At 37.0% G+C, this 24,666-nt stretch overlaps 2 protein-coding genes across 13 annotated transcripts; both read right to left on the bottom strand.

Annotated features, from left to right (window-relative positions):
- Positions 747–16,463, bottom strand: LOC109836978 (pentatricopeptide repeat-containing protein At5g27110). Of its 12 annotated transcripts, none has more exons than XM_020405047.1 (8): positions 14,136–16,463; positions 13,139–13,222; positions 12,550–13,040; positions 10,739–10,920; positions 10,438–10,582; positions 8,699–8,905; positions 4,767–4,985; positions 747–1,018 (listed from the first exon to the last, which is right to left on the bottom strand). In XM_020405047.1, the coding sequence occupies exon 1, from the start codon at positions 16,434–16,436 to the stop codon at positions 14,316–14,318; it is 2,121 nt and encodes a 706-aa protein (XP_020260636.1). In that variant the 5' UTR covers positions 16,437–16,463; the 3' UTR covers positions 747–1,018; positions 4,767–4,985; positions 8,699–8,905; positions 10,438–10,582; positions 10,739–10,920; positions 12,550–13,040; positions 13,139–13,222; positions 14,136–14,315. The 12 variants fall into 12 exon arrangements, with proteins under 12 accessions (XP_020260636.1, XP_020260637.1, XP_020260639.1 ...); XM_020405048.1 differs by having other exon boundaries at positions 10,850–10,920; XM_020405050.1 differs by having other exon boundaries at positions 10,850–10,920; positions 12,976–13,040.
- On the bottom strand, positions 24,002–24,637 carry LOC109838365. Its single transcript, XM_020406816.1, has one exon. It carries the CDS (start codon positions 24,635–24,637, stop codon positions 24,002–24,004), a length of 636 nt encoding a protein of 211 aa, XP_020262405.1.

Below are 24,666 nucleotides of genomic sequence, written 5' to 3'. Positions count from 1 at the left end.
AATGCTTACTATAGATTATTTTGCTCACAGCCTGTCTTCACTCAATATTGAATTGGAAAGCCTCCGAAGGCATGTAGTTCACGTGAATCCCTTGTGTAGGAACCAAACACAAAAGCGTAATGCAATGCTTTCTATGGATTTGCAAAACTTACTATAATTTTGAAGATGATGTGCAGAAACACATGATATGTAGTACATACACATAAAATAAAGTCGACACGTAAAAGGCAATCAATACATGATATTTATATATTACTTCAAATATGTAATCAACAATGTGAATGAAGATACAATTTACAGGGAAAAACAATAAGTACAAGTTACCGAATATGTTTGCACAATCTTAACTCAAGAAAATTTAGTCAAATTTACGATGACTCTAATTTACGTATAATCTTACATGGTCTTGGACTTAAGTTATTCATAACCTCAGGTGAAGAAAGATGATTCCAAATAAGCTCTGGACAATGATGCAATTCAAGCATAATTATTCAAAATTAGTAAATATTAACAAGCAGAAGCACAACCACAATTCCACTAATTAAAAAACAATATTTCTCACACATAATATTTACAGAAAGAAAGGTCAATGAAAGAACCAAAACAAATCTGAAGTAAATGTTATTTCTCACACATAATATTTACAGAAAGAAAGGTCAATGAAAGAACCAAAACAAATCTGAAGTAAATGTCATGATATTCCTAATATAAAGTACAATAGAAAGGTCAATGAAAGAACCAAAACAAATCTGAAGTAAATGTCATGATATTCCTAATATAAAGTACAATTCATTTCTAGTCACAAAATCTATTACAATCAATTTTATATAGAAGATCTTAACCAACAAAATCTATTACAATCAATTTCATATAGAGAACCTTAACCAGAGAGAGAGAGAGAGAGAGAGAGAGAGAGAGAGAGAGAGAGAGAGAGAGAGAGAGAGATGCCAAAGTCCTTGGTTTTTGGTTTTTGACGTTAGTGAGCCCATCAAAACATCAATCTCGCATTCTTCATCTCCTGAAATTAATTCAAAAAAAATTCAAATAAGTAGAATATAAACATCAAAAACCTATAAAATGTAGTCTTAACATTCTTTTAGAAGCAAAATGCAACTACTGCTCGTCATATCATGGCTCTTTTCTTAAGACTAATCATCAGAAATGATGGAAGTGGCTTGTAGACGGCCAAAACTAGCATTATAAGTGGTTGCATAGGGGTTGGTACTACTAGTGAAATTAATCAGCAGCAAAAATAGTTACCTTCTACTTTTGATCCAGAGCAAAGTAACAAACTTAACATTATGATGCTAACTTGCAACTGTTTGCGTCAGGAACAAGTTCTGTTGTAGAATTCATTATAACTGTTTGTCGATTACAGCGAATACAAAAGAGTAAGCTTCGTACTTTGTAAAACTACTCTTTACAACAAAAAAAATCAAATTACAAGCTCCTTAGAAACAAACGCAGGATCGTTGTTTGGATCGCTGCTTGCGTAGGATCTTTGCCTGTGCCGGGGGTGCGTTAGCCCGTGGACCACCGATTCACAGATTCTGGTTGAATCGTATCGTGAAGGTTTTGGGAATTCTTCCTTCGTTTATCGAAGTAAGAATTTAAAGCGAATATCTTATCGATGTAAGATGTTCGCTCTTCTAAAGATCAAGTCAGAGCTTAGATCTAATATCTTATCGATGTAAGATGTTCGCTCTTCTAAAGATCAAGTCAGAGCTTAGATCTCTAGGAATCGCCGAAAGCTTCTTGATGATGTTTGTGAAGAAGGAAGACCCTCTCTCTTGCTCCAATTCACCAAAAACTCAAGTCTCTCTGCCTTAATTGCTCTCCCCAATCTGCCCCCCTCATCAATGATGGCCCTAGGAGGGTATTTATAGTCTTCTTGGATGATAACTGGAGAAAATAACCGATCAGCAACTACCCCTTTGGGCGCGGCAGACATAGGTGTCGCGGCTGAAGAGATTTCTTTGGCGTGGGCGGTAGTCGTTGCTGGCGCGGTCAAAGGAGTGGTTCCCCCCTGTTTTGTAACCGCCATCCCACGACTTTTAACTCCTTAAATGTCACGATTTTCGTGGGTAGTGGGCATGATTTTCGCTTGTAACTGCTTCCCCCCACGTTCATAAGTGACCCCCAGCAGTTAATAAGCCATGTGGGCTGCACAAAACTCGAGAAAACTGTCAAAAATGACGTGTTCAGCTTCCCAGTGGCCGCGGCAGTACGTGGTGTCGCGCATTGCCGCGGCAGTTACCACTGCCGCGCACCTCCTGGGTATTTTGGCTCTAACTTTCTCGTTCGATGTCGGAATGAGGTGATCCAAGATGTGTTGGAAAGCTAACGAAGAGATCTACAACTTTTGTCTTTTGAGCTTCTTCAGATTTGGATCATATCATGGCTTAAATGTGCAATACATTTCCGCGGTAGCCGCTGCTGACGCGCACCTCCGAGACCGTTCGCGCTGTCTCGGGTATTTTGGCTCTAACTTCCTCGTCCGATGTCAGAATAAGGTGATCCAAGATGCGTTGGAAAGCTAACGAAGAGATCTACAACTTCCCATTGGCGCTTCACTCTGTTTACTTGCGCGTCACCTTGTACTGTCGCGCTATTGCCGCGGCAGTTATCACTGCCGCGCACCTCCGAGACAGTTTGCGTTGTCTCGGGTATTTTGGCTCTAACTTCCTCGTCCGATGTCGGAATGAGGTGACCCAAGATGCGTTGGAAAGCTAACGAAGAGATCTACAACTTTCCATTGGCGCTTCACTCTGTTTACTTGCGCGTCACCTTGTACTGTCGCACTATTGCCGCGGCAGTTATCACTGCCGCGCACCTCCGAGGCACTTTGCGTTGTCTCGGGTATTTTGGCTTTAACTTCCTCGTCCGATATCGGAATGAAGTGATCCAAGATGCGTTGGAAAGCTATCGAAGAGCTCTACAACTTTCCATAGGCACATTACTCTGTTTGTGAGCAAAACACCTTCCACTGCCGCGCCTATGCGCGTCAGTGTTCCCTATCGCGAGTGTTCATATTGTTCTTCTATGTTATTTCACATGTTCCTTTGGTTCTTTTGACTTTGGATGATCTTCTTTGACTTAGATAGGTATATTCATACCTATAGGCATTTTTAGACGCCTACAGAGCGAAAGTTGCTTCCATTGTCGATTCCATTAAACTTCAGTCGTTTTACAGAAAATTACAATGAAAATAAACAAAAATACAACTCTCGAGAAAATAACACAGAAATTGTTTATCAACTCCTGCTTTGTGGGACTTTGCCTGTGTCGTGAGTGCTTTGGCTCGTGGACCACCGATTCACAGATCGTGAGGGTGTTTAGGGATCTTTCCTTCGTTTATCGAAGTAAAGATTTAAAAGCGAATATCTTATCGATGTAAGATGTTCACTCTTCCAAAGATCAAGTCTAAGCTTAGATCTCTAGGAATCACCGAATGATGCTTGTCAAAGGGTGAAAGTTCTCTCTTTCTTCCTCAAAATCACCAAAAGCTCAAGTCTCTTCTGCTCCAAAATGCTCTCTCAATCTGCCCTTTATTTCGTGCTTAGGGAGGTATTTATAGGGGTAGGAATGCACCACAGTTGAAATGGGGGTGAAACAACCGACCAGATGAAACTTCTTTGGCCGCGGTAGCCAACACTGCCTAGCCGCGGCACCATGGGCTGCCGCGCCTTAGCCGCGGCACCATGTCCTGCCGCGCCTCAGCCGCGCCGCCGTGTACTGCCTGTTGGTGTGTACATTGTTCTTCTGTGTTGTCTCGCTTCTTTTGAATGATCCCCTCTGATTAAGATAATGGCGTTTATCATCTTCTCTTTGCCTTGAGTGGTATTTGGATGTCTGTAAGCATTTTTTGACGCCTACAGCAACCAGCTATAATGAGCACAGATCGATTGCAGACATTGATACTAAAAGAATCGTTCGGTCTAGACTTAAACAGCTCCTGATTTCATACTAATAGTAGGTCATAAGAGAATCTAAGCCCAGAAACTACAGTTGGATTAGATTATCAACCTCGTTGATTAATTGAAGTCAGGCATTATTTTCAGCTAAAACATAATAGCAGGTTTGATCATTCTCTATGAGCTATTTATTCCTAATTCTATCATTTGCAATTACTACTAAACCCAACAATGTGCTAGCAGTTGCTTTCCTTGCCACTGGAAATTGCTGAGAAGCACCTCAGATACCAAGATAGCCAGGTAGAATGTCTGCATAAACTTCTTAACAACTCAACAGACAACCAGGTATCTCTCTGCATAAACCGTCCCCATGTTTTCTTATCACCTAATGAGTTGAGTCTTTGTACAGAATGGGCATACAGAAGTTTTCAGATGTAGCCAAGCTAACGATTTCCAACCTCTTAATAAGCATCTGCGTGTCTCTGTTTTGGAGTATTTCTCCCCTACTGAAGATCTGAATAATACTGAATTTAAGATAAGTCACTTCTTCACTATACACTAATACGCATACTTATGCTTGTGAATTTTGTTATATAGGCAGGAAGGCTTTTATATTAGGCAAAGGAATGTTAGTTAGTTTTTTTGTCATTATACCTTAAACTTATGAACTAGGTGGTAAAATGCAAACATGTAATTAGAGTGTAAATTTTTTTTGTCATTATACCTTAAACTTATGAACTAGGTGGTAAAATGCAAACATGTAATTAGAGTGTAAATTAAATTACCTCCTAGTTAAACTTATGAACTAGGTGGTAAAATGCAAACATGTAATTAGAGTGTAAATTAAATTACCTCCTAGTACTGATACCAACATTGTGTGATTCCCATCCAAGCTTAATCTCCAACCATATTTTCCTCCGATGAATTGGTAACCCAATGAAGTTCCTTCCTCGAGCCGCATCCTCAGTAAGATAGTTGTAGGCTACAAGCTATGCGTCCTCATTGAGCCCTTCAACTTTTGAAAGCTCCTCAAATATCTCTCCTTCTATGTAAAAACGAGGACTTGTCTTCCTAAATGAGGGAAAAGTTATTTTTGATGTTTTGTACATGTTCTATGAAGATTAAGGAGTGTGATAATCAAGATCGCAATGAGATTACAATTAATTAGCTGTGAAACTATGGGAGTCCCAAATAAAACATGAGTAAAACCAAAAATGCTATAAAAGAAGGATTCATGTAGCCAAACAAAAATTTGGGTGTTTTCTTTTAATGTTGAGACCCTAGTCTGAATAAAAGAAGGATTCATGTAGCCAAACAAAAATTTGGGTGTTTTCTTTTAATGTTGAGACCCTAGTCTGAACTTTCTAGGACAACTTAAAATCCATTTCCAATTTGGGTGTTTTCTTTTAATGTTGAGACCCTAGTCTGAACTTTCTAGGACAACTTAAAATCCATTTCCAACCCTTCACCATATAGCCTGACCTCAGAGCATTGGCTATCATTGTCTTGATGTTATGATAATCATTTTTCTCATGATTTTTTTCAGCAGTTACTATGTCAACTTATAATTTTCTACCATACATCTAACACGAAATCTGTAAACAAGGGTTAGAAAATCAAATAAATGGGAACATCCAGGCCTTTGCTCTTGCCATAAACTAGATCCAGAGAAGTCAAAGCATGTCAAAAAATCTAACTAAAATCATTCCAACTCTAATAGTACATTAAAACCCTATGATTACTAGACACTTGTCGTGCTCCAGCAGAGACACAAGGTGTTGAGATTGGCAATTGTTCATCAAACTGACAAAAAGAAGTTACAGTGTACTTATATATTCATATGCATACTTATCTCATATAAATATGTGTTTGTGCCATTCAATATGAAACTAACTTTAGTATAATGACCTGTGCTGCAATGTCAAAAGGGACATAATATACTCAACCTTAAAAGTTACTGAGGTAAATGGTGTTTCACATTCAAGTGAGTTAATAACCAGTCTTTTGTCGAATGAAGAGTCTTGTGCATCATTAGCTGAAAACATCATGAAATAACATTATATATTGCGGCGACTATGCAGGACTTGTAATATATTTTTGCAATGCAAATATCGATGAAGCCACCATTTGTAAAACACATTCATTTGCACACAGACATATAACTTATACTTACAGGTTACAATCTATTAACCAAAAAACTCTCCCTACAGCTTCCAGTACAGTAGCCATGAATTTAGTTTACACATTAGGATGCCAATAAATTTCTACATCAATGATCAAGAATTAATTACTTCAAAATGCAACATTTACCTAGATTTCATTTAACCACTCGTTTAGGAAATCACTATTCTTGAGATAAATGAGAAATTCTATAAAAAAAAATTGTCCTTACCATGTGGTAACTACCGAGAAATCAACTTTTGAAGGAAAAATATAAAGCATTTAACTCGAAACTTGACAATGATGAGCGAAAAAAGGCACCACATTTCTTGTTCAGCCATGCCCCAAACTATTGCTTGTCACATAAAAATCCTAACGATAATGGAATAGAATCAAAAAAAATATTTTGTAGGAATTTGAAGGGGTGAAGAATACCAGAAGTCAAAGAGATGAGGCAAAGAGAGATCAAGATCAAAAGAACATTCATCTTCATCTATTCCTTTCTCGACGAGACCATCAGCAGAGCCCTGCATTCCGCTCCGCCCCAGGCCGCCGGAGGAGAAGGTCGCTGGCGATCTCGGGTCATGAAATCCTAAACCCTAGATCGCAACGAGATCTCGAGATCCATCACCCCAGAGAGAGAGAGAGAGAGAGAGAGATAGAAAGAGAAAGAAAATGGACTCGAGTTTTGGAGGGAGAGGTGAGAGATCGGGGTTAGGTCGGGAGGCGACGAATGAGGCGTTTCCATCGCTCTCCCTCGTTTTCACTAGGGCAGCGAAGAGAAAGTGGAAAAGAAAAAAAGATATACGGGTTTTTCTACAGTAAAATTTATTTTCTTTATCTTTTTTCTTTTCTTTTAAAGCAAACAGTAGAAACCCATTTTCTCTCCCACTTTACTTTCCTTTCTCTCTCTTTCTCTCAAACCAAACACGGCCTAAATAATCTCTGAATGCTAGAAATTCAATCTGAAGATAGGAACACCCTAACCGAAAATCCAGTAAAACAAATCCAAGAGGTTGCAATTTCAACAATGGTTTGAGCAAAATCTATAAAAATATATTTTCAGACTTTTGGGTTTATCTCATCGATATGAGAATAATTATTTCGGTCAGGCATCCGTATGCAGATACCCTCATATTTAGGCTCACTTATGTATGGTTTGACCTTATTGTATCTGGGGAAACCTGAACCTGCAGTCTGACTAATGATTTCTTCATCGGCAAGGAATCAACTGTTAGAGGATTCATTATAATAGACACTACAGTTGACACTGTAATTCTATCAACATGTTCTTACTTGGTCAGTTGAAGCTTATTTTATGTCTGAACCAAAAATCTATGAATTTTTTTTAGATTCAATCAACAGAGGAATTACAACCCCATATTTTGTGGGGACTTATCCTCACTATTTGTTACACTCGAGTATTTCTTAACTAGAATATCATCATACTTGAAATTAAGCCTTAATTTCATTGTTTTTTTTTTCCCGACCCGACACAGCACCTTCTTCTTTAATAACCACTCTTAAAAATTCCTCGAAAGAATTTGTTGAAGATCTATTTATTAGATGTATGGATTAAGCAACTCATCAACAGTATGATACATGACATCTGGATAGAGCTCGGTTGCTTCCACCCCAATAGATGGGTCAATCTCACAAAGTTGGTCATCTATCCCTTAACAAAACCAGAATAAGCTATTGCATAAATAAAACCCAGTGAGGCTGGAGTCTCGGCAAGAAATCATCACATCGAATAGTATACAAGTTAGGCAAATTTCTTTCTCTCTTTTTTAAATCAAGGTGAAGAAATTCACTTGTATTAAAGAACAGAAACTTACGAAGATGGTCCAACCCACTTTTAGATATCAACACAGGAACAAATAAATATATTTAAAATTGACAATGATGACGTTTGATTCCAGGACCGCTTGAAACTATGAAGGGTTTCTCACATTAGAATCTAAATTCTCTCCTATTTTTATATTAGGCCCCGAATCTTTATACTTGTAAATCAAATCAATTTTGCAACTTGCGCACCTAAATCCATCAAGTTGTTTCAAATAACCACCCTATTTAAAACAACTTGATGAAGTTTATGGTGTAAGTTATAAATATAAAAACTTGGCTCATCTAATATAAAAACAAGATATAATCCAAGGTCTAATATGAAAAAAAAAATCGAACTTTGAATTCTTTTGTATCATGTCAACTGTCAAGAACTATTTTATCCAAAATTTTAAGATGTTGGGTTGTGAACCAGTTATATGTGTCATACAAAAATTAACTCTTAAATTCTTAACAGTATACTAACAAACCACGCTTTAATTTAACTCTATCGCAGTTTCTCCAAAATACGAGTTTGGGAAGGTAAGGAGAGTATGGAGCTACAATCCAGCCTAACCCAAAATGGCATCCAAATGTGCCTATTTGGAAATTAAAGCTCCTAACGACACAAAACTGCTGGTTCAATTAAGTTAATGTGTAGAACAAGTTCAAGGCACAAGCAATACCCAAAAACATGAAATTTTAACTTATTAAATTGACAGGGGTTCTAATAAATAAAAGGGGGAAAGAAAACTATTTGATAGGTTTTAAAATCAGTAATTAAAGAAAACTTTTTCTACCTCGTATTTACTTCAGATCCACTTCTTCAGGCATATAGATCCTCTACAAAGTCTTTCCCAGTCTTACTTCTCCTGCAGATGGATGAGCTCATTGTGAGAGTATGTGTTGGCCTGTAGTTTCATATATAAGATCTTGTTCATGGCTCTCGGGTCACCAAGCAGCTTTTATTGTGTATGTTGCAATATTTTCTTCCCTCACAAAAATAACTAAATGAGAAACACAAATAGAAAAATGTCAGGTGTATCAGGAAACTATCTTCATAACCTGACATCAGATAAGATACTCTTCCACTCTTGTTTTGCCAATATACATTAAATATCATACAGTTTTTTTTTATTGAAATAGGTGGGAGACTCTTACAAGTAAACTGTTGCTAATATTATATAAACACACAAAATCCTGAAAAATGCTTCATTATAAGCAGTAGCAAGTAGCAACTGACTAGCCATTAATATTAGAAGGAAAACCTATCTGTAACATACCTAGAACAATCACATGCATAACAATTGTAATCATGTAACTTACTAGTTTATAAGTTAATATTACCTTTTGAGTTTCCATCTCCTAAGATGACTATTTTGTCTGTTGGAGTTTCCGTTATAGCCGAACGTGAAGGAAACATCATTTATGCTGATACTCATAAGCATAAGATCATTTTCTCGAGTGATGGGGACACTATAAGCATTTCATTAGTTATGTACCAATGTTCCAACGAAAATACTTGTATGCATCAAAAACCTCAGGTTCAACAGGGTAAATGCATTAAAAAGGGACAAATTTTAGCGGATGGTGCAGCTATGTGGGGGAACTTGCTTTAGGAAAAAACGTATTAGTAGCTTATATGCCATGGGAAGGTTACAATTCTGAAGACGCGGTACTAATTAGCGGACGTCTGGTATATGAAGATATTTATACTTCTTTTCACATACAGAAATATGAAATTCAGACTCATGTGATAAGTCAAGGTCCCGAAAGAATCACTAAGGAAATACCGCATTTAGAGGCTCATTTAGTTATTTTTGTTTGTACTGTATCAGCAATAAGTGCGAGGAATGCATTCCTCCGTGATTATTTATCGGATTTTAGCCTTAATATGAAGCACAGTTTTCGCTGGGTCCATCACCTTCACTTGCTCAACATCAAATCCAAACTCAGATGGGAAGTTTCTCTACAACCATCACCAACCCAACAATCCACTAAGCTAATAAGTGGAAGAATAACAATGACAACAGGAATAAGGAGGCTTAATTGCACTTTGCCAATTTGGTAATCCAAAGTTTCACCTACTTTGAATTTTGTTACCCCTGAGTTTTTCCCCCTATTTGATGCCCTGCTGTTTCAGGAATTTGCACTTTGGTGCCATCCGTTTGGGGACTGTTTAGTTTTTTGCTGAATTTACATCACGCGTGTAACACATGATCTGATTTGGACTTTTATATTCCTCTAGTCATTATAAATGCCTCAGAAATGGGTTGGAATTGCCAAATTTTGCAGTCACACATCTTCTATTGGATGTTTACAGTATGTTTTTCACCCACTTCAAGGGTGTTTATATTAACTACAGAGGTAGAAAAAAATCAGAAAATGAGTTTACCAAAGTTCAATCTTTTAAAACACTGGGGTATCAAATGGGCAAAAATATTTGTTGTATCGAAGTTAAAAATGGGTCAACCTTTAGGGTACTAAAGTGGAATTAAGACAATAAATAAACTCATACCATATGCAACTTATTACTCACCTTGACATTTCCAGCTTCTTTAATGGCATCAACGATGTTAACTTGATCAGCTGACTGTTGAAGTGATTTATACAGCAACTTGGAGATCACTATATCCACTTTCTTGCTTTTACCATGCTCTTATAATCATACATATCTCCCTACACTGAAAACATGTAATACTTATAAATTTATGAAAGACAACATAATTATACACGTTGTAATTATAGTTCATTATAAGCAAAGTGACACCGGAGTTTTTGAATGTCTCAATGAGCTTAGCCCTTTTAGCGCCCAACTCAAGGACTGTAGATTTTCTTACGAGAGCAAATGTGGGGTGATCCAGCCTCACACTAGCCTCCACCATGTAATTTCCAATGTATACAGTCCCCCAGATAGTCAAAATCCTGCTCTTAATCACACCCATTATTACCTGTATTGCTTGCTCTACGAGGAATAAAAGAAAACTTTGAGGCTCTAGCTCAAATTCAATCCATTCATCACCTATTGAGGCATAGATAAAAAAGAAGACAGGTAATGTTAGTTGTTTGGGGGGGGGGGGGGGGGTTATTGGTTGGGACAAATTGGGGCTAAGTGGGAAAATTGTTCCAATAGAACAATTTTACCCCTTTGGGATAATTTGAGTGGGGTAAAGTGGGATAATGGGATAATTTAAGCCTTTGATTTGACAATGCATGTGGGATAATTGATGATGTGACACCTTATTAAAATATAATTTTATCTATTAATTACTTCTAAATTAACTTATCCAATTGGTTTAGTATATTATTTAGTATATTTTATAATATAAATATTAATTTTACTTTATATTAAAATATAATATATTGTACTATACTTACAAATTACTATTATTAATTATTATATTGTATTGTATTATATTATATTAGCATGCTATACTATATATAATAATTAATATAATATAATATCAATATATTTAATATAATATTTTAATAATATAATATTTAATATAATACATTATTTTATTTATACAAAAATATAATATGTTATACAATAATTACTAATTAACATTATATTAGTATGCTACATTATATAATAATTGATATGAATAATATATTTAATATTTAATATAATATTTTAATAATATATTATTTAATTTAATATATTATAATATAGTATCATAGGATATAATGTACTAATTAATATTATATAATAATATTTTAGCTTTATTCATGTTAATAGTTTTTAAAAATATAATATTAAATTAAAAAATTATTTATATATATATATATACTATATATATATATATATGATATATATATATATATATTTATATATATTATATATATATATATATATATATATATATAATATATTAAAATGATAATTACAATAATCATCATATTATAAAGGTATCATGTTATAGTATAATATATATATATTATTTCAAACTATAGTATTATATTATATTATATCATAAATATTTTACTAATATGTAGTAAATTATTATATTATATATAAACAAAATGTCATATATATAATATATATATAATAATATATATATAATAAATATGTTATATTAAAATATTATAATAATATTATTAATCAAATACGTTATACTATAAATTTACTAATTAATATTATATATATAATATATTAGCATAATACTATTAATATATGTTATTAAAATATTATATAATATTATAATAAATACGTTATACTATAATTACTAATTAATATTATATAATAATATATTACATAATATTATTAATATATGTTATATTTTATATATCATGTCATATATTTATAATATAATTAGCATGTATTAGTTAAGTAATACAAAAATATTTTAAAATTATCCCAATTGCCTTTAAAGTGGAACAACATTGTTCTAATATGAAGGATGGGGTAAATTTTTACTATTGAGACAAAATTTTTGTATATGAGTAGGGTGATTTTATCCCAAGTAGTGTAATTGTCTCACTAGTGTTCCAAAAAACCAATAACACAAAAAGGTATTATCCTTGTTCCATTATCCCAATGAATAACACTATGAAATAGAATCCCCAAAATTATCTCATTATCCCCCAAAATGTCCCAACCAATAACCCCCCCTTACTTGTCAATTGACTTGCAACTTGAGCAGAACATTACCATTATGTTTAATGGCATGCAACCTAGGTTGTGAGATTATCATTCCTTTAGTGGTTAAATTAAACTCGAGCAGTCAAAAGGTTGCGGTTGTTATTTGGCCTAATCCACACACATTGAATTAGTAGGAACTTAATGAGATCATTAAAGTAGTAAATCATGTGTTAAACTCTTGATGTGTGTGATTTAAAATAATTACCATTCTATTTTGGCTTCAGCGAGATTTTTAAATAAGACTAATGTATTACTACAATTATCTAAATGGTTTTGACAAGGATTATTCGAAAAAGTAAACCGTGTGAACTTTATTGATGTGTTTGGTTTTAATAATGATCAATTTCACTTTTGGCTTTTACAAGATTTTCAACAAGATATGTACAACCCACAATCCCTTGCTAAGGGCTACAAAGATAAAACATATAACATGACCTGAAGATATTTAGCAATGAGAAGCAAGGTCCTTCTCCTCCTTTGCGTTGTGCACGTATGATTTCCTAATCAAATCAACACCCTAGCCAATTTAATGAATATAATGACAACAATATACCCAAAAAACAAAGAAATTAACAAAATCTATAAGGGACTACCATACATTCACTGATTCAAGAGGAATACCAACAGTAGCATCACTCTTGTTGCCAAAACCAAACGGCAAAAACCACAGCTCAGGGGAATTCTGCGAGGAGACAGTGCAGACATATCAGTGCAAAATCAGAAATCTGAGACAGTCCTTTAGTTTGCATGATAACATATAACTTCAACAGATCTTAAGAACTGAAACCCTAGAATCCATCCATGATTTCTCAATTTGGATGAAATGGCCGTCAATTAACCAACCATTTCAAAATCAAGGTTTTTGTTCGCTTGCACATTAAAATTTGATAAATGGGGAAAATATGGGGGAAATGGAGGGGAAACTTATTAGACTATTGAAGTTTTATCTTCAAGATTAAGTATTTATTCAAAAAGAAAGAATATGACCCCTTGGATATGATGGTAACTTGGAAGGAGCATACAGATCCACATATTAATGAATAACTACGATTAAAAAGTGGACCATCCAACGCCAAAAAAAAACCCTGCAGTTGAGAGGATCCAAATCCGTCTTTGTCATTTCTCAAATAACAATTACTAGAGGTTAGATGTGTCCTGCAAGGTATCAGAAGGTGATGCTCATGTAAGGGGACATGATATGATAGATATATGGTAGACAGATTCCAACATGAGGTAAAAAAAACAATCTTCGAGTTTGACATTTCATATCTATTATCTTCTTTTAATCAAAGAAAACAAATAAATATATAATAGGAAGTCCTCCTTCACACATAGACGTCCAGCATAACAGAAATGACCTTCTAACCTAATATATCGTGCATTGATTAACTAAAATATGAACTGACACAGATAACTAGCTATTGTCTACTGGTGTGTTTTCATAACCACCAAGAAAATCTCTAGATAAGTGTATTCTGCAAACATAAAACTTCAACAGAAGTTGCGGACTTTCCAGTTTAGAAGAACATTAAAGAAGACTAAGCAGATAACACAAACCTTCAACACCTAAAAATTACAAAATGGTATTTACTTACTGACACAGTGGCTTCAAATAAACTGTTGTTCCAAGCAATGACTCCTTTCTTCGAATTCTGGAAGCCACTATACCCCCACTTTCAGTCATCACCTTATCCTCGAAGTGCATCTGAAAATTTAAGCGCTACTGCATGAAAGTTCAATTGGTACTGTTGGCGACCTAAAAGAAAATAACCACTCTACTCAAATATTTTCTCATCCATCCAACTGTTTACTATTCCGAACAAATCACATTTATCCTCCTCCATATTCCTCAAAAGTTTCTCCAAACATTCATATATCCACTCAGTCTGTTGATGTGAATCATCATCTGCATAAAACTGGTGGATTTCCTTGTCAATCTCAATCCAACTACACCCAGGGTTTTTCTTTAATCCTCTCTCTTTAATCGCTGATCTCATCTTGCGGACCTCAGTCCATTTTCCAGCAGAAGCATACATGTTAGATAGAACTACATAAGTAAAGTGATCATCCGGGTCCATCTCGACAAGAAACCTAGCAAGTTCCTCTCCTAACTCCAAGTTCCCATGTAAGCTACATGCAGAGAACAAAGAACCTAACAAACCAGCATCTAATTTAATATTAGTCATGCTTTTAAGAATCTCTAGTGCTTCTTTCAACCTTCCAGCTCGCCCTAAAAGATCAACTAAGCATGAGAAATGCTCAACACCTGGTTTAATTCCATAGTAGTTTGTCATTTGGTTGAAGTAATAACAGCCTTCATCAACTAATCCAGCATGGCTACAAGCAGAGAGAACTCCAAGAAATGCGACATTGTCTGGTCTTACATTTGATCTCACCATTTCATTGAAAATCTCCAAAGCTTCGGAAGCTTGGCCATGGGATCCATAAGCAGTTATCATGGAAGTCCATGACACTTTGTCCTTGAACTGCAATCCATCAAAAACTAATCTTGCTTCCTTGACTGCTCCACACTTTGCATACATATCAAGAAGAGCGCACATAACAATCTCGTGAGACTCCAAATTACAGTCACTGATTTGCTTATGGATCTCCTTCCCTTGTTCAATAGCTGCCAGTTGTGCGCAAGCAGATAAAACACTTGCAAATGAAAATGCATCCAGTCTGATACTATACATTCTCATTTCATTGAAAGCATTAAGAGCTTTAAAGTAAAGACCGGTTGCTACATAACCAGATATCATCACATTCCATGTCACTGTGTTTTCCTTTGGCATTCTCTCGAACAAAGATTCAGCGTAATTAACATTTTCACATTTGAAATAAAGGTCGATAAGCAAACTGTTGGCGAAAATATCATCTATTTGTTTCCTAAGCGTATATCCATGAATAAACTTGCCATTCCTAAGATCTGAGCTCCTGGAGAAAGCTAGTAACAAGTTACTTACAGTAGTCACTGTCGGCTGAATCCCTTCTTTATTCATCCTAGAGAAAAGTTCCAAACAAGAATAGCTATCCCCAGTTAAAGAATAAGCACCAATCACCGTGTTCCAAGTTATAACATTCTTCATTGGTATCTCCTCAAAAACCTCTCTCCCACCCTTTACACACCCACATTTTCCATACATATCCACAAGAGCAGAACCAACAAACTCATCCAACTCAACCCCATTTCTCACCAACTCTTCATGAATCCTCCTCCCCTTTTCCAAATCTGATACCCTTGCACACGCGGATAAAGCCATTGTGAACGTCACAGGATCAGGTTTAAATCCCTGATCAACCATTCTATCAAACATTTCCAAAGCTTTCTGAGCTTGTCCATCCTGATAATAGCACGAGATTACAGTATTCCAGCTTGCCACATCCTTCTCAGACATTTCATCAAACACCCTAGCTGCAAAGTCAAAAAGACCACATTTGGCATACATCCCAACCAGAGAGCTTGACGCTACAATATCGGTTCCGAAACCCGATTTCAGAAAATGGGCATGGATCATCTTCCCATTCTTGATATTGCCCGATGCACCACAGGCCTTTAGAGCACTCGGGTACGTGTAGATATCAGGTTTAAGGGATGGGCTTCGATGAAGCTTGGCAAAGAGCAGAAGGGCTTGTTTTTGCATGTGATTCTTGGAGTACGCAGCAATGAGAGAATTCCATAAGGAGGTTTCCGATCGGTTTTCGATGGTTTGGAGAACGAGCTTCGCAGAGTCGAAGAGATTGAAGGAGATGTAGAAATTGATTAGGGATTTGGAGAGGTGGAGATTTTGTTGGAGACCGAGAGGGATGGATTTAGAGTGGAGGAGCTTTCCTTGGGACAGAGATTTGTTTGAAATGCAAGATTTGAGAAGAAATGATAACTTTTGGGCATCCATCAGAATGGAGAGAGTTGATATCGAATTTAAATTAAGGAGATTTTTTTTTTTTTTAAATAGACCACTTTTGATAAATATTTAGTAAAACCGACTGTTTTGGTTTTGCTAAGTATTTAGCAAAACCGGCTTCTTCTTAATCAGCTCATCAAAGCTGGCCAAAAAGATGTCAGCTTTGGTGAATTTGGTCTTTGAAACACACGGGACTGTAGACGGTTAAAATATACTCTATTGGACCAACGCTGAGTCAGAGTTCAAGAAGTAAACACACATGAGCTAGACATTTCAGATGGGCTCAAGCATCAGCATATGGTAGGCTACAGCGAATTTCACTAGGATCACATGCGAACATAATTGCATCCAAGCTAAAGAGGACCTAAGTTTGAGTCAATCCTCAAGCCGGACTCGAGCCGGGTCAAAAGGCGTCCTCAAGTCGGCCGAGTCAATAAACAAGTTCAAATCAGATTCTGAGTCAAATTTGAACTTATCAACAAAGCTCGCCCAAGTCATAGCGAAGCTTGACCAAGGCATAATGAAGCTCGCTACGAACTTCATCCAAATAGTCCACTTGTGACACATAACGAAGTTCGCCGAAACCAAAGCCGCAGCTAAGCTCACCAAAGATGTAGCAAAGCTCATTGTTGCTTGGATGAGCTTCGCCCAATAGCCTACATGGGTCGCATCACCCATTCTGGCGAACCTCGCTCATGATCGCTATTAGCGAACCTCGCCGTGGTCATTATTGGCGAACTTCGCCCATAACCGTTCTCAGAAAGCTACTTTTAAGAAAGCGGTTAATGACCACTAACTCACCAATTTAAGGAGAGTTAATGATCGCTAACTCACTCATTTAAAGGAGGGTTGATGATCACTAACTCACTCATTTAAGAGGAGTTAAGGCTCACTAACTCACCCACTTAATGCTCTCAAGCCTATAAATAGGCATGATCAACATGAAACAAGGGGGAGAGAGGCGGAGGAAAGGTCTTTGCAATGGAGAAAAAAGAGAGAGAGAGATTCAGAGGCTAGTCAAAAAGCCTCTCTCTCCACCATTCTCATTGATCTTCATAGATCATTATCATCGGCTAATTATTTGGCCCAACCAACGATCCTTGTGAGAAAGGATTCGTTCTCTTCAGCTAGCCATCTACCTTAATCAACAGTTCTTGTGAGAAATGATATGTTAATATCTCTATATCCAGAGAAGACGACGATATCTTCTGAGAGATTAGAGATTATCAAGGCTGGTGTAGACGGTCAAAATGTGTTTACTTAGGATGATGATCAGATTAGATCCAAAAAAATGGATGCCTATGGGCTAAACACTTCAAATAGGCCCAAAAGTCAATTCCACAACAAGATGCATCGAAGGTCACTTGATGATTGAAGCGAACCTCGCCAAGTAACTCATATCGACTCAACTCGACCAAGTCAGACACGAGTCGACCCCCGCAACACGCTTCAAATCAAGTCGAAAGATGTCATCAGTCGGTCAAGCCTGGAGTCGAATTATGAGCTAAATTCGAACTCGTAGGCGAAGTTCACCAACTATTGAACTTCGCCCACATGGACCAAGTCATCCACTTCTGAAGAAGGCGCGCCCACATCCGAAACGACCTTCGCCCACGTCATTAGCGAACTTCGCCAAGTCCGCGAACTTCGCCTAAATAGCCGCTTCAGAATTATTTTTTTGGGATAACCGCTCCCCACTAGCTCCTACTGTAATAGCCACTTAATCCATAATTAAGAGGACCATTAACTCTCTCTTTTAGCCTATAAAATGAGAGGAGATCATCTACTTTACACACACGCGCGCGGAGAGAGACACACACGCACAGAAGCATACGATAGGTATTGCTAGGAGAAGACTGAGCTAACTTCCAAGCAATCTAATCCTCATCAACAGCAAAAGACTCATCATCTTAGTCAGCGAGTCAATGAAGTACAAGAGCGACGCTCCACTAACACACGGAAAAAACCCCAGGAAAAAAATAAATTTTTCTTTGTTTCATTAAATTTCTTTCTATTGTAATCTATGTTAATTACAATACAAAAGAACTCAAAACATGGACTACTAGTCCCGTGTGTTTAGTGGCTGCTAATCGCCCACTAAAGGAAACTCAGAAAACCCTAGTCCTATGCGTTTTCTGACTAGTACTCCCATGCGTTAGATGGAGATTTCGTCTCTACTGCCCAACAAATCCACGGGACTAGTTGTCCCATGTAGACCAAAACATGCACATATCATACTTGCATGAATATATACCTCATATACATTGTTAAACATGCACAAAAAAGTATAAAATATGCCTAATATACATTGCTAAATAGTATAATCGTTATATAAGTTATAAACATTAAGAAATAAACATAAATTAGAACACGTTTAAATAATTCACAACATCACAACACAATAGATACCTCATATACATATTCATACGCCAAGATAATCTCGACAAATCCAAATGTATCAAATACATGCAGTTACAAATAGAGTCTCTAAGCAGAAAAACCAATAAACTATCACATACAACCTAAAAAGTCCGCCCCTCCCTTGTTGCCTCGCAAGTCATATCATCGGCGTCCTCCTTCAACTTGAGCTTGTACATGCTCACTCTCCGTTTGCGTGTGGGACTAAGACGGACCAGCTTTATTATCATGCGAGCAAGATCCACCTCGTCTTCGTAGACGTACATATACCCTCTCCTCACGAGCCATCTTCTCGGGACCATCATGTCGATCCTCATGGGCTCAATGAAGAGCTCTACGAACTCTCCGCACTATCCGCTGTAAGACCGATACATGTACTAAAACTCCTCTGACAGTAGTTATGCCCTTATTTGCAATCTTCTCTATCTCATCCATAGCGTCTATATGCAATTATGTAAAAGGATACATATAAACAACCAAAAGCTAACAAAGGATTAAAAAATTAAAAATGGATGGAAAACTATTTGAAATTACTTATCCATTGTCTATCATCTACACCCCTTGGTACGTATCTTGCTTGTTAGGAACGTATCTCGAGCTCGTCGACTGGAGGTTTGGTTTGAGTGATTATCCATCTTCTGGTAATCCCCCAATACCATCTTATATAATATGTTTCCTCCATCGGAGGATAAACCTGCTCGACGATACTCAAATGTCGCTTATTCCATCTATGAATGTAGTCTCTATGCACAAGTGCCCATTCAATCTGATGCTCACTCAATCTAATGCCCGCCCTTGGACGCTTTTCTCTCTATTCTTTCTACTTTTTGTGGAGCATGTTGTGCGAAACCAAATTGTCTAAGCTCGCGATCTGACACATGCATCTCCATAATTTTAAAGCAAATGAGAGGAACTTTGGCTCTCCATATATTATGCCCCTCCATGCAAATCAATGGTAGATGAGGTAGGTAAGTTCTGCATGGCTGCCAGTCGAACTACAAAATATTTCATATATTAGTAATTCTTTGAAATGTATCGGTAGCTTAAATTGACTTACATTGAAATTCGATCTTGAAAAATTTTTATCCGGTCAAGCTCTCCTCTGTAAAAATCTAACTATCTTGCCTGGACCTCATCGTAGTATTTTGGACATTCCATCGACGTGAATACAAAAATGTTAGCTTCTAACCATAATTAAAATTCAAAATAAAATATACTTTAATTAGATCCAAAATTATTTACCAGCAGCCCAGTGGAATCTGTCCATCTAAAACTCGCGTCTCTTGGTTTCAAAACCGAACTTTCCATGCCCAAACTTGTAATAATGTCAAACACCCCTTGAGCTCTTTATTTTGCTTAAAAACAACGTTCGACATTTCTCTTTATAGGTATACTAAAACAACACTACCCCATGATAATGTCCCACACATGTCGAAGTCCCAAAGAAGTGGTAACCACCTATCACAATAAAAATGCATTTAGTCATATTTTATGAATAATTAGTAATAATCTAGCAAAAATGACAAATAGTTAATATTGAGAATAATTATATTACCTCAAATGTACTTTATCTTTACTTGAATCGGGGAATAGAAGCGTCCCGATCATGTGCAAAATATATGCACGAGTATGTTGCTGGATCACAACTTGGGATGCATCTGCTGGCTACAGGTGTGTGTGAAACTTTCTTGAAGCCACTTCAATCTAATATACCCCCCGAGCAATGACTCTTGAGATACTCCTGACAACTCATCACAAACTCGAAGCCACACATCTCTATATGTCCATGTAACACAAGGACCATCAATGCGGAGACCAAGGATTACTGCTACGTCTTGGAGAGTAATAGTCGACTTGCCGACATGTAGATGAAGCATGTTAGTCTCTGGCCTCCATCTATTCATCAGTGCATAAAGTAGTGTCTAATCAAGTTTCATCGACCATAGTCTCGAGCATGTGAGAAAACCTGCTTGGGATACCAAAGCAATCATATGCTCATTTTCAAGTGGCCAACGTGTATGTCTGAGGCTATGATCAATCATGACTAGCTTTGGTCCTATCTGCACAACAATGAAAAATAATATGTGAGTTAAAAGAAAAAAGTTATAAGTTATGTAACTTATTCCTACATGTATGGGTCAAGAATCATTGCACACGAGACATTTTCTAAGTGCACGGCACTTGGAGATGAAAAGAATTGGCTCGAGTTATTTTCTAAGTCAAGCATGCAAGAAAACTCTTTAGGAGCATATGAAACTTGAGCAACACCAGATATTGGAATATGATTAATGAACAACTCGATTGAGATTTTTTGCAAGTTGTATCATGTCACTCAGTTCTTGATCATTAGTGATCTCTACAGTAATTATTCTTTTTTCATTTATCAAAAAATTACAGAAGATCTTAGTGGCATACTCCACATGATTAATTCTAGTAATTATGTATATTTGCTCCATCATTCTATCAAAGTTACAGTTTCTAGATAACATGAATATTTTTCTAGATCCTCCCTTATATATAGGCATATTATTCATCCCAACACTCAGTTTCTCATTGAATAAGCAAATAATTGTTATTCTATTTGCCATTCGAACTGAAATATTAACATTCATCATATGCAATTTATTATATTTTTGTGCATGTTTAGCAATGTATATGAGGTATATATTCATGCAAGTATGATCTGTGTATGTTTTGTGCATGTTTTTGTCTGTCCAGCAAATTCACAGGACTACTAGTCTCATGGATTTGCTGTGCAGCAGCGACGAAGTCTTTGTCTAATGCACGGGACTACTGGTCCCATGTATTTTCTGAAAACTATTCAGAAAACCCATGAGACTAGTAGTCTCGTGGGTTTCAAAGACCAGATTCAGCAAAACTGACCTCTTTTTGGTCAGATTTTAATGAGCTGGCCAAAAGAGGTCGGTTTTGCTAAATATTTAATGAAACAGTCGGTTTTGCTAAATATTTAGCCACTTAAATATTTAGCCAAAGTGACGTATTTAAAAAAATTCTCCTTAAATTAATGCTAGTCGTTGGGGGCTGCCATGGATCGTATAAGAGAAGCACGCAACATTAGTGAGTTAAATAACTCAATTGAGCTTGAGAGAGAGTTTATTCAGACTTAGTCAAAAAATATACCATGGTGCCTATAGGCAATTTTAAAATCATATTTACTACAAACGTATATTACCAAAAGTAATTTATTTTTGACACTAAAATTGCAAACGATAATGGTTTGCATCGAAACATGCTGTCAATACTCGTAATTTGTCTTCCAACTTAGGAATTCACAGAATCTTATCCAGGGAATTACCAGCGGTATCAGAGCAAGTCCAGCAAGCTCTGAAGGAGGCTCTCAAGGCTGACGTGGCCGTGGAAGTTGGCAGCCCCCCCTCCAGCAAGCTCCTAACCGCTCCCAAGGCCGCTTCCAGTGCCTACGTGGCGGTGGAGAGCTTCAGAGCTCGGAAGGGGTTTGGGGTTTAGGGCTAGAGATTGGGGAGCCAGACCTTGTGGCCGTCGTAGCCGAAGAGGAACGCGAGGCGAAGAGGAGGTTGTGGTCGTCATAGCCGAAGGGTTTGGGGTTTGGGGTTTGGGGTTGAAGGTTACGGGAGAGGATTTGGGTTTGGGGATTTAATTCGGTTTGGGGTTTGGGTCTGTTGTTTTGATAAAATAATATATATAATGAAGATAAGATGTTGAGTTGAATTGAGACGTTGAGTTGAATTGAGCCGTTAAAAATAAGACGTTGAGTGAAAAATTTAGCCGTTGAGATGAAAAAAACTGGCATGAACAGTAAAAATCATCTATAAATTCTCAATTCACTACACAAAGATTTCCACACAACTCTCAATTCTCAATTCTCAATTATCTCATAAAAAAACTCTATAGTTTCCTATCAAATTACAAATCTCATGGATCCCTCCCAAAACTTTTATTTACAACTCCTTACCGGTGAAGGATCGTCGTTCTATACAGAAGTCATAGAAGAAGGTCACCCCATCGAGTTCTCGCCATCGGCAACACAACAAGTGTCATCCCAAGAAACACCGACCACAAAGAAGAAGAAGGCTTACACCAGGTCCGAAAATTGGACTGTCCACGACGATAAGCTTCTTGTGTCTGCTTGGCTGAACACGAGCTAAGACGCCATCCAAGGTACGGGGTAACACAAAGATAAGTTTTGGCACCGAGCTAACGACTACTTTATCCTATACTCCACCGATCCAACGAGCCGCACACCAAACCAAATGATGCATCGTTGGTCAACGATTCAATTGTCCATGAACAAGTTTTGTGGGTGCGTTGCTCAGATTGAAGGAAGACAAAGATCTGGTACGGGAATTATTAACCAGGTAAATATTTAATTATGTTTGATTATGTTTGTTCAGATTCAATATGTTTAATTATGTTTGATTATTCTAAAATTAACTCTTGTGTAGACTGCAGAAGTAAAAGAATTATACCAATCTCTTTATGGTAAGCCATTCGTGTTTGACCATTGCTGGGTTGAGTTACGTCATCATCAAAAGTGGATCCAACAAATGGAAACTTACAATAAGATTCGATCACAGCCGAGAAGAACCACATACTCTGATTCCTCACCGAACAATTCCATGCCAGCGACCCCCATCGAGTTGAACACTGACTCGAATGATGTTATAGCAAGGCCTGAAGGGAGGAAAGCGGCAAAGCTCAAGAGGAAACAAAATGTGGAAAACTCTGAGTCCGCTAAGTCCATCATGGGAGAGGCTTTCGCGTGGATGAAGGAAACCACCAATCAAAAAATAGAGCTAAAACAGAAGAAACAAGATGACGATATCATGAAGATGGATCTCTCAACACTCAATTCAGTTCAACGACAATACTTTGAAATGCGTCAGACAGAGATATTGGAGAGGTGGATGTCTAAGGGTTCTTCCTAATTATCATATATTATCTTGTATTAGATTTATGATTGTACTCGCATCGCATCCTAATTAGTTCTTCCTAATTATCTTGTATTAGATTTATGATTCTACTTGAAGTTGAAAATTTTGGCATTTAATGAAAACAACTACTTTATTGCAAAGAAAATTGGCGTAGTACAACAACTCGAACTTCTTTGCTGAAATTAACAGTATTAGACATAAAGAAACTTAATCCTCGTCGATGGATCCCTTGAGCTGCCACAGATGCTCGATCAAATCATTCTTTAGTGATTTGTGTGTTTGCGTGTTCCTGATCCGATGATGATTTTCATTCTTTAGTGATTTGTGTGTTTGCGTGTTCCTGATCCGATGATGATTTTGGATGAACTCAGTTAGAGGTACTGTCCGCACATGAGAAGGTTCAACGACTGGTATCGAATCATTAAAGTCGAAGTTGTTGTCCAATTGACAATCTCGTTCATCTTCAACGATCATGTTATGTATTATGATGCAAGTTGTCATGATGTCTTTCAGCACACTAGGTTGCCAGAAACGTCCTGGTCCACGAACAATCGCAAATCGAGCTTGCAACACGCCAAAAGCTCGCTCAACATCTTTTCTTGCGCTCTCTTGTTGTTGAGCAAAGTATTTATGCTTGTTTCCTCGCGGTGCTGGAATAGTCTTCACTAATGTGGACCACTCTGGGTAAATCCCGTCGGCGAGATAGTATCCCATATTGTACTCGTGACCATTAACAATATAGTTGCACGGTGAAGCTCTTCCCTCCGTAAGTTGTGCGAAAACTGGTGAACAGTGTAGAACATTGAGGTCATTGTGAGGCCCCGGCAGTCCAAAAGAAGGCATGCCATATCCAAAGATCTTTGCTAGCTACG

This window comes from Asparagus officinalis, chromosome 4 (genome assembly GCF_001876935.1).
Source record: "Asparagus officinalis chromosome 4, Aspof.V1, whole genome shotgun sequence".
NCBI classification, from domain to species: domain Eukaryota; kingdom Viridiplantae; phylum Streptophyta; class Magnoliopsida; order Asparagales; family Asparagaceae; genus Asparagus; species Asparagus officinalis.
The sequence above is the reverse complement of the archived record's forward strand: the minus strand, read 5'-3'. Positions and strand labels throughout refer to the sequence as shown.

Bases quoted from the DNA above. Each gene is read 5' to 3' on its own strand.
- LOC109836978 (XM_020405045.1), bottom strand. From the start codon at position 16,436: ATGGATGCCCAAAAGTTATCATTTCTTCTCAAATCTTGCATTTCAAAC.
- LOC109838365 (XM_020406816.1), bottom strand. From the start codon at position 24,637: ATGCCTTCTTTTGGACTGCCGGGGCCTCACAATGACCTCAATGTTCTA.